This window comes from Penaeus vannamei, chromosome 4 (genome assembly GCF_042767895.1).
Source record: "Penaeus vannamei isolate JL-2024 chromosome 4, ASM4276789v1, whole genome shotgun sequence".
NCBI lineage: Eukaryota > Metazoa > Arthropoda > Malacostraca > Decapoda > Penaeidae > Penaeus > Penaeus vannamei.
In genome coordinates, this window is record NC_091552.1 from 22,635,602 (window position 1) to 22,646,085 (window position 10,484).

General features: G+C 42.2%; 1 protein-coding gene across 1 annotated transcript; it reads right to left on the reverse strand.

Annotated features, from left to right (window-relative positions):
- Positions 1-509: 509 nt before the first annotated feature.
- LOC138861595 (uncharacterized) lies at positions 510-3,481 on the reverse strand. The gene is made up of 4 exons (XM_070121387.1): positions 3,459-3,481; positions 2,080-2,366; positions 1,762-1,949; positions 510-926 (listed from the first exon to the last, which is right to left on the reverse strand). Exons 1-4 carry the CDS (start codon positions 3,479-3,481, stop codon positions 510-512), a joined length of 915 nt encoding a protein of 304 aa, XP_069977488.1.
- Positions 3,482-10,484: the final 7,003 nt, after the last annotated feature.

The following is a 10,484-nucleotide window of genomic DNA, read 5'->3' on the forward strand; positions in this document are numbered from 1 at the left end:
AAAAATTAGACGTAACAAGCACAAGATTTTTCACTCAGCAACAATACGAGTCATAAAACTTTTTTTTCTGACTAAACAGAGCGGCAGCCAAGGGAGGTTTGATCAGACGAACTTGGTACCAGTTGTGGAGTACAGGATCATGTAGAGAATGATAGGGCATATGAAGAAATTGACGTCTGCCGGGGACCCCTTGGTGCGTTACACACAATGTATTTCAGGGTAATTTACATATCACACTGGATAAAAAATAGTTCATGCTAGACATAATCTCTGCTGCATTAGGCCCGCCAGACGCCCAAAAAGGGCCTAAAAATTTGGGCTGGATCAAACATTATTGGTACCACCTGAAATAAAGTTTATATACTTCAACACACCTGAGAGAGTACAGAATGGACAATGCCAGACAAATTACCTGCTGCATTATGCCCGCTAGACACGCCCAAAAGTGGCCCACCCCTTCTGCTCTGGTAAAATTGATGTAAATGTAACATAAAAAGTACTGAATGAAACTACTTTTGAATGAAAGGTAACATTCCACTAAGTACAAAGTGTCTCTTGCCAGGGGAATATGAGTAGAAGGAGGATGGATATCGGCAGTAGTTGGAGTTGAGGGGGATGTGTTGTGTTGGGAGGGAGTATAAGGGTGGTGGTGTAGGGGGAATATGACTAGGAGGATGGATATCGGTAATATCAGGATGATGGATATCGGTAGTAGACGGAATTGAAGGGGTTAGGTTGTGTTGAGAGGGAGTAGGAGGAAGGGGTGTAGGTGGAATATTAGCAGAAGGGGGATGGGTATCGGCAGTCTTTTCGAGTGTGGAGGGAGCATGAGTTGTGGTATTTTGTGTCTCAAGCATATAGCTTTGAAAATTTTCTATAGTTTCTGCAGTGGAGTTGGTTGGAGAGTTTTGTGAGACAAAGGTTTTCTTATGAGGGGGCGGAGGAAAAGGAGACTGTTGTTTAATGAAAGGCAAAGGTAGGTGGAGGCGAGTGTGCGGTAGCGGAAGAAGGGGGGGAACGTTTAGTCTATCTGCTGCAGGTAGTGCGGGGAGGGAGAGGGGGCGGTCTTGGGGCTGTAGTTGAGATTGGAGTGTCTGGATTTAGAGTGGCAAATGAATTTGACAGGGGGAGGTAGAATGTAGAAGTGGAAGTGGGGAAGTAAATAGGTATAGAGGAGGGGGTAGGAGCATCTTGGGGTGGAGGGGGGGGGCAGAGCGAGCGACATTACTAGAGAAGGGAGTATGAGAGAAACTTGTCGGCGTGCTTCCTGTCTGGCTTCACGTAGAGTGAGACCATTTTTTTTATCTGAGAGTTGCTACATCAGACTCGAACTTGTAAGTGGGACAGCCTCTATAAAATACATTATGGGGGCCGCCGCAGTTAGCACATGTGCGTGTTTGTGCAGGGCAGTTTGATCTGTTATGACCGGGTTGGGCACATAGGGGGCATCGGTCTGTGGAACGGCAGTGTTTGGCAGGATGTCCAAAGTGCCAAGAGTTTTGACATTGATGGGGAGGAGGTTGGTATGATCGAAAAGGGAGGGATTGTCCACCAATGCAGATACGAAAAGTAAGGTTATGTGTACGGAAAGTAATTTTGGCAATGTTGGTAGGTTTCTTTCGATGACCTCTAGGAGGAATGAAGTAGCACTTTACTGACATCACGGTCTTTGAGGAAGCCGAGTAAGTACTCTCCACAATCTTACCAATCGATATCCATAGGGCAACTTGCTGGGGAGATAGAGACAGTTCCAGTACAAACATTAAGAGTTGGATGAGGTTCTGCAGGAATGGGATTGCCAGAGAAATCAGTTAGATTTGATAATGCCATAGCTTGAGTTTTAGATGTAACGGAAAGAGACGGGGACAATCGTGTCGGATACGGAAGGGGACTGCCCACTTGCTCTTGGAGACATTGTTGAAAGAGAAGAGTGTTGCCTGAGTAAGGATCTGTAGGGAGATCACGAAAAATCGGTCCCATTTGGCTGGGCTAAATAGAGTATTTAAGATATTTAGTTGTGGGTGGTAGAAGGACGTGGACGTGTGGAAGAGGGAGTATTGTTGAGGGGGGTAGTATTACAAAGAGATGGGGAATAAGGCTGTAAGGTAGTAATAGGGGAAGATGAAGTGATTGGTGAAGGTTGTGGGAGTAGAGTTGCTGAAGTTGAGGAAGTTTGGAGACTAGGAGTCTCGACTTGGGTGGATAATGCACTAGTAGGCATTAAGGAGTGGGTAGTAGTTGTAATGTTTAGAGTCATGGTTAAAGGAGAGCCTGGGGTCGGGGAGCCGGGAGGGTTTGAATTGGTGGGGCTATTTGATGAAGGGGCAAGCCTCATTGCTTCTAATATGGGTATTACATCTTCATTACTGGCCATTGGAAGCCTTGATTATATTGGGGAAATAAACTAAGTCCACCCCACAGGGTCCCTTGAGGGGTAAGGGCTAAACAACAAAACGGGAATACCATGCCCATGGTTCCCTCAGGCCGTTCAGGACTGGCACAAAGTCATCCTTTCATCCTTTCAGCACGGCTCTTACACCTTAGAAAGTAGACAGTAGAAGGGGTTGGAGAAGGGACGGAAACGAAAGAGCTGGAGGGAGAAAATACCATGCAAAATTTGAGTCGAGTGCTGAGGTCCTAGGCAGGGGAGATCCCTGCATTAGGTCTCAGTCTCTGTTTTCTAAGCCCCCACCCACAACAACAATGGGCAAGGGATGGGGGGGGGGGTAATTAAATGCAGGCCCTGAAACTGATTAATCAGAACTTACAACTCCTAATCACCCTTTATGAATTCGATCCTTGATGTTTAATCCAATCCACTGGTGTTTTACAGGAAAAGATAAGATACAGGCCTACCAATTGTCACAACAATTATTTCCTCAGGAAGTAATTCTCCCCACAGTCACACAACTTCATAACATTAGCATGATAAGATACTGCTATTTGTTTATCTCAGGTGATAGTGGAGGTCACTATTTGCATACATATCTACATTTGACTTCAGAATTTCCACATGTATTCTGTAGATGTGTTCTAAGAAGGGAGGGATTGAAGCGAATGAAGAATTGTTGAATTTCTAACAGCAAATAAACCGATTTTCACATATATTGTACAAGTACATATTCTATAGTGGAAATATAAAGATATTTTGCTAATTAAGATAGGTAAGTAAATTGAGACATAGGTCTACTTATTGATACACAAAGATACAAAAGATGTACTCTGTGCCAGTCAAGCTGGCCTGCAGAAATGTGTGTGTGTGTATCTTTTATGTTGGCAAAATAGCTCCTTGTATGCCTGTTCATGCTAACATGATAAGGTCAGAACCAGCAAAAATTAAGTTCTAAGCGGAAGCTGATATAGGTTACATTGATCATTAGCATGACAAGGTCACAAATTCAAATAGAATAGTTACCCAGGACTCATCCGGGGTAAGAGGCCGTCCATAAAGTACTTACGAAATTTGCCTGGTATAGTCCATTTTGTACTCTCTCAGGTGTGTTGAAGTATATAAACTTTATTTCAGGTGGTACCAATAATGTTTGATCCAGCCCAAATTTTTAGGCCCTTTTTGGGCGTCTGGCGGGCCTAATGCAGCAGAGATTATGTCTAGCATGAACCATTTATTACCCAGTGTGATGTGTATATAACCCTGAAATACATTGTGTGTGGTACCTATGTATGTTTGATCGAGCTGAGTTTTTTGCCCCTTTTGGGGGTCCCCAAGGGCCAAACACAGCAGGGGGTCCCCGGCAGACGTCCAGTTCTTCATATGCTCTATCATTCTCTGCATGATCCAGTACTCCACAATTGGTACCAAGTTCGTTTGACCAAACCTCTCTCGGCTGGTGGTCTAAAAATTGCGTGTGGTACAGCTCAGGAAGACGACAATGGTAGTGTTTCGAGATGTCAGCATTTTCGTGTTTTCGTATATTTTCATAACTTTTAGTATTAACAAAATTAGGTATAAGAATAATCTTCCTATAACATAATCCTCTATCATTTACCTGCATTCCGAAGTATTGCGGAAATTCCTAACAAGTAATAGTATCTCACTAAGTGACATTTGTTATAGGGTCGCACTGATTTGGAGTGTCTTTAGGCTTACACAGACCATTATAAAAATTCTCTCAAAAAAAGAAAAAAACAATCTTACAACTTTTCTATAATATGCGGAAGCCAATTTTTAGAAGTCGACTTTTTTGTGAATATATTAAAAAGGCGACTTTTTCAACATCCTAAAAGGGTCTATTGAACACATGTCATTTTTATAAGAAGTACATGAAAATATTACAAATCCTTAATGTTGTATGCAACAGATCTATCATTCAGCTACAAAATGAGCCATTATATGTTAAAGTCGGACTGAAAATGCGTGTTGTATGCGTGAAAATGTGAAGTACCATAATATCGCCATTTTTTCTTCATTTTTTCTACATTATGGATAACAAATCATGTATGAAATAATTATATATAATTATCTATTATTTACCTTTATTATTGCTCTAATGGGGTTTTACAACGTATAATACTGGTCGATAACTGATCGTTCTTGAGGCCACCGAATATCACACGCTTCCCGGCTGAGGGAGAACCGCATGTGTTTTTCACCTCATGGTCGCTGGCGTTTTAACTCCATAAATGACACTAAGGAGCTTGCCTGAAGGGCAACATCGGATAGGAGCATCATGGAGTAATTGTGGAGGTTGGCAGCCTATATGTGAACAAGAAAAGAAGATGAAAAACTGGTGTTATTGCAGATTGGAGAATCTAATTGAGAGTGGGTCTGGAAGGTTCAGAGGAAAGATGGCCGGATTCTTGGTGGTAGAACAGAAACTTTTGTTTACAGCTATGGTGCTTTGCACTTTGCCTTGTAGAACACCTTCAAATTGAGGGAAAGAAGAGGAAGTAGGATCAAATCTGACACAGAAGGTGCGATCAGAAAAAAGGGGCTTCACGAAAACACGTTTCCGTGTGCGCCATAAGATAGTTAAAGAAGGATATGGTGCCGCCACGTGCTATCATATATCTTTTCTAAATCGAAAAAGACAGCTTATACTGAATAATGATGTGCAAATGCTGATCTGATTTGGGTTTGAAAATGGGTGTCACAGAGACTTAGAAATAAGTATTCCAAAGTTCCACATAAACACGTTGACAAGTCACAGGGCACCTTCCACGTCATGGGGATGGTAGTAATTAGGTCAATCCTTTTATAATAGTGGAGTATATATTTCATATGATTTTCACAATCATAACCTGCTTATATGATTTTTATTGATATTTACAATTATTGTTATTGACATGTATAGATATTATCTACATATTAAGGCAAGATCAAGCGTGGATTTTAAGGGGATTGTGAGAGGCTAGTAAAACTACCCCATTCATCATTCATCGCGCATATAAGACCGAGCGAGAAGCCAATTGCTCTCACGCTCACTCAGTTATAGCCTCGTGGATCTATGCCAGTAGAAAGATTGAACTATAGCATTGCTAAATTATAAAAGTGGTGGAAAATGTGTGTTTCATTATCCATTCCCACCACGTGTGTTTATTCCAGGTATATTTGCTATTCTCTAGAGCTAGAACGAAGTCTAAAGAATAGACAGAAGGAAAGTATAACCAATGTGGTCAAAGTACTATCGAGAAGTAACTGCTCCACCTTAATTAACTAAGTAATTACGAATATAGTGGAGTGGTGACATAGACAAGAGGATCAGCTGTGCTTCGGCTGCGACGATAACCAAATTGATTTGGTGAGATAAGGTTGTGATGTTCTAGATACCACATTAGACGGATGTTGATCATATGTTACTGAATATTGCCAAAAGAAGGGCAAGGGAGTAGATGGAAGGTGTAACATACGGTAATGTATACCGTCTGGGCCCCCATGGGTGCCGTGGCATGACTGTAATACATGGCAGATTTCAGGAGAAAATGGTGCATTATCGGATTCTGTAGAGGTCAGGGAGAAAGAGACTGGAGTGCGCTCTTTGCCTGATTTTATAAGAGAAGCGAGGAAAAAAGTGAGAGTCACAACTGACCTGGTACCAAGCTCAGTAGCGACGAAGAGGGTCAGCGATGAAAGTATTTTGGATATGGAGGACAAGTGCACGATGAGGAGGATGTTTACCTGATAATTTTTGTATCCGCCGCCAGACTATAACAGGTGTGGATGAATTAATGGAAGAAACGTAGTTTTGCCAGGTATTTTAATTGGACTGTGATTCATCGGCGGAGGAGAATGCGAACTGCTGTGCAAGTATAGTGGTTTGTAAGGGAGATATGACATATGATGTTTTATGATGGACAAGTATGGAGGCAGATAGTGAGAGAGGAAATGATATAAAATGGCAATTGGGAATTGGAGGATGTGTGAGGAAGGTTTCTTGGAGGCAGACAATGAATGGGTTATAGGAAGGTAGATGGTGGCGAAGATCAGATCTGTAAGAACGGAAACCTCGAATATTCCACTGGAGAAGAGTCATTATGAAGTAATCAATGGGTAATAAGGGTAGAAGTGGGTATCGTAGTCGTAGGATGAGAGTCTGCGGAATGAGGTAGGGGATCAAGGGGGGGGGGTGGCTAGAATCAGGGAGGATGGGCTGTATTGGGGAGGAGGTAGGGTTGGTGTAAGGGGGGAAGGATTGGATGGGCTATGTTGGGAGTGAGGGAGAGGAAGAGGGGTAAAGGGAATATGAAGAGGAGGATGGATATCAGCAGTCACTTAGAAAGTAGATGGAATGGGTATGTCTGAAGAGTATTTCTTTGTGCCATGCTCAAAAAGTTTCGAATGTCTTCAAGGGTTTCTTGAAGGGAGTTGGGTGGGGAGGTTTGGGATAGGAAGGATTTTTTATGGGGAGGTGAGGAGGGGATAGGCATTTGAGTATACGTAGGTGTAGGAATTGATGTGGTAGGAGTGGATGGGGTGTAGTGTTTAGCTTGTCTGGTACGATAGGTAAGCTGAGAAGGATCAGACAGAGAGTGAATTGTGAATATTGGAGTATCTGGACATATTATGGAGAAAGGAATTGATTGGGAAATAGGGGAAGTAGAGGTCGAGGGTGAGGAGTAGGGGGAAGAGGTTATGTTAAAAATGTAGACAGTTTAGGTAGAGGAGAGAGGTGTGGAGCAATGGATATCGAGGAGGGACAGAAAAGCCTCTTTGGAATGCTTGTCTGCCCTTTCGTAGAGTTTGGTCAAGTTTGTATCTGACAAATAAGATTCAAACTTGTAAGCAGGACAACTGTTGTAAAACACATTATGTGAACTACCACAATTGGCATATGCACGTGATGTAAAGGGACAGTGCTTTGCAGGGTGGCCAAAACACCAACATTTTTGACATTTACTGGCCTCCCCCCAGTAAATGTCAAAAAAGTTGATATGGTCTGACATGACAAGATTCTCCACCGATATAGACCTTATGTAGAAGGTAATCTTGGCAATGTTAACGTTTAGCAGGAATAGTGTAGTACTGTACTGATGCTGCTTTATAATCAGTCAGATAGGCAAATAGGTCTTCTTCACAGTCTGACCAATTCTTGTCGTAGACAGGGCAATCAGCTGGGGAGATGGAACCAGTTCCGGAACAAGTATTACGGGAGGAGTGAGGTTGAGCAGGAATAGGTTTACCACTGATGTCAATCAGGATTGATAATGCATGGGCTTGGGATTCAGATGTAACTGTGATCATGTAAATGTGGCTTGAGCGATCAGTACAACTGTGGAAGGAGACTGCCTATTTATTTTTGGAGGCATTGTTGGAAATGCAGAAGGGTGAGGGCAGGAGGAAGAGGGAATGGTGTGGACTGGTGGTGCTGTGATGGGGAAAGGCAATAAGGTCGAAGAGTTATAATATGGGGGGAGGATGTAGGAAATTGAGATCATTGTACAGGAGATGGGGTCAAGGATATTGGGGTTGAAAGAGGGGTGTATTTTGGAGGTTTAGTTACCTGGGTAGGTGGTTTAGGATGGCTTAAGTTGGGGTGCAATAGCAGTGGTTGGACACGTGAACAAAGGGGTTGTCGGGGGTAGGTAAACCGGAGGAGTTACATTTAGGGAGGCTATTTGATAGAGGGGCAAGCCTCAATGCCCCTAATAAGGGTACAAAATCTTCATTACTGGAAATGGTACGTCTGAAATATGTGGGGAAGTAAAGGTCCATCCCTTAGGGTCTGCATGTGGGGTAAGGTCTAGACAAATAACGCGTGTGAAGCTCCCAGAGGATTTTCATGACTGGCTTTCATTCTTTCAACACAGCTCTCACACCTTAGGAATTAGACAGGGGGAGGAGTTGGGGAAGATAAAGAAAAAGAAAGACAGTGAAGAAAAGACCATGCAAAATAAGTTGAGGCGAGGGCTGAGGCCCAAGGTAGTGGTGATCCTCTATACTGAACCTCAGGCTCTGTCTCCTAAGCCACCCTGCAACAACAATGGGCAAGGGAATGTAAGGGGCCTTGAAAAGTAAGTGCCTTTAAAAGTCAGTTTAACTACCATTCCACACTTCACTCCCTTACTTGCTTACATCTGATGTCCCTAACCTCACTTTACAATCTTTGTTGTAAAACTGCAGCTGATGATGAGGAGGAGGAGGATATGAGAAGTATCCTTATTATTTGACCCTAACCTTGCCCGCATACAGCCTGCTCTTGATCTGTATAACTTTGCACCCCTTCGTCAAAACTTTCCTATGACATCCCTGCAGAAGCCAACAATGGCAGGACACAACCTCCTAGGCAGGATTTCAGAGTGAACAGAAACAATTTCTTTCCCCAAGAATTCAGTATGGTCAATTTGGATGGATACATTCTGAGGGTTGAGTAATGGCCTGGGTAGATGATTTGGAATGGATCAAGTTGACAACAAGCATCACGGAAAAGGTATCAGTAGCATTGGTCACTGTCATTATCAAAGGAGTCAGGGGTCAAGAAACCAGATAAAATAATTTCAAATAGGCTGGTTGATGAAGAGACAAACCTCAATGCCCCTACTAAGGGTACAAAATTATTATTATTAGCCATGGTAAGCCTGAAATATGTGGTGAAGAAAGGCAATCTACCTCTCAGAGTGGGGAATACCGTGCCCATGGATCCCTGAAACGGTTCAAGACTGAGCACAAAGCCAGCCTTTTAGCAGGACTCTTACACCTTAGAAAATGGATAGAAGAGATTGGAAAAGAGACGGAAAATGAAAGAGGGAGAAGAAAAGACCATGCAAAATTGGTTGAGCCCAGAACTGAGGTCCAAGGTAGGGATGATCCCCAGCAGAGAGTCTCAGTCCTTGTCTCCTATGCCATGGTAGTTCATGTAGATGAAGCTGGACATCTACCAAACTGGAAGGAAGCCAAAGTAATCCATGAAGGATTGAGTAAACATAAAAGGAAGGTCATAGAAGCTGCATACATTGCAGCAGAGGAGAACATGAACACCACATCAGGCAGGTTTAAAGTATCCAAGGTCGCGGCTGCATTTATGCGCATAACGAGTGGGGGGTCACAGCCATCAGGTGATCTGCCTGCTCCCATGTAGTATATATATGCTATGTATTTTCTCTTATGTATGTATTTCTGATGAAGATGTAATCGAAACTGGTCAAATACATCTCTTGTATTGTGAAGATATCCAGTCTCATTCATACCTTTTCCACATTTGTCTACATGGATACGGTTCAATAGGCATGAGGTCTGGGGGGAGAGCAAGAGGAAAGTAAGAGTGAAGTGAGGGAAGGGGGAAGGTGGAAGTTAAGAGAAAGATTATGCTATAAGAAAGTTAACATACAAACCATAGATTTCACATTAGGTGATATTTCATGATGTTTTGTAATTGAGCAATTTTCAGTATGATGAAAAAAAGAGTTGTAACATTTAACTTTTTATATATCTCTTTTAGGATATACATCAATTGCTTTGCAGGCTGATCAGCTGCAATACATACAGCACTTTGGGTATGTCAAACACTTTTTTTTCACCTTATCACTATCTACATATACTGTATTTGTTTCAAATTCACACTGACAGGGTTTTACAAACACAGTAAGCAATTCTAATTTGTCACACGTACATTATATACCACTCGCCCATCAATTGTCACATGTTTTGTTTACACAGAAATATGGAATACAAAGATATTTAAGGATCTCTTCAATGCAAATAAGAAATGCTTAATGGCTGTCTTTTAAAATAAGCACAAGTAATTGCTAGGAACCATGGAAGCTAAGGGATTTTTTCTTCTTTCTATCTATGCTGATTCTATTGTGCACTTTCTAGAGACTATGCATGTAAGCAAAGGTTATCTTTAGAAAGAAAATTGTAGGAGCAGAAAATAATTGGCAATATGATAAATTGATGGGGAAAAGAAGCACATGCATTATTAGTGTGACAAACACATACATGTGTAAAGACACAGACAGACACAGATGCAAATGGAGACAGACACACACGCACATACACACCCACATGAACACAAACACAAACATGTACA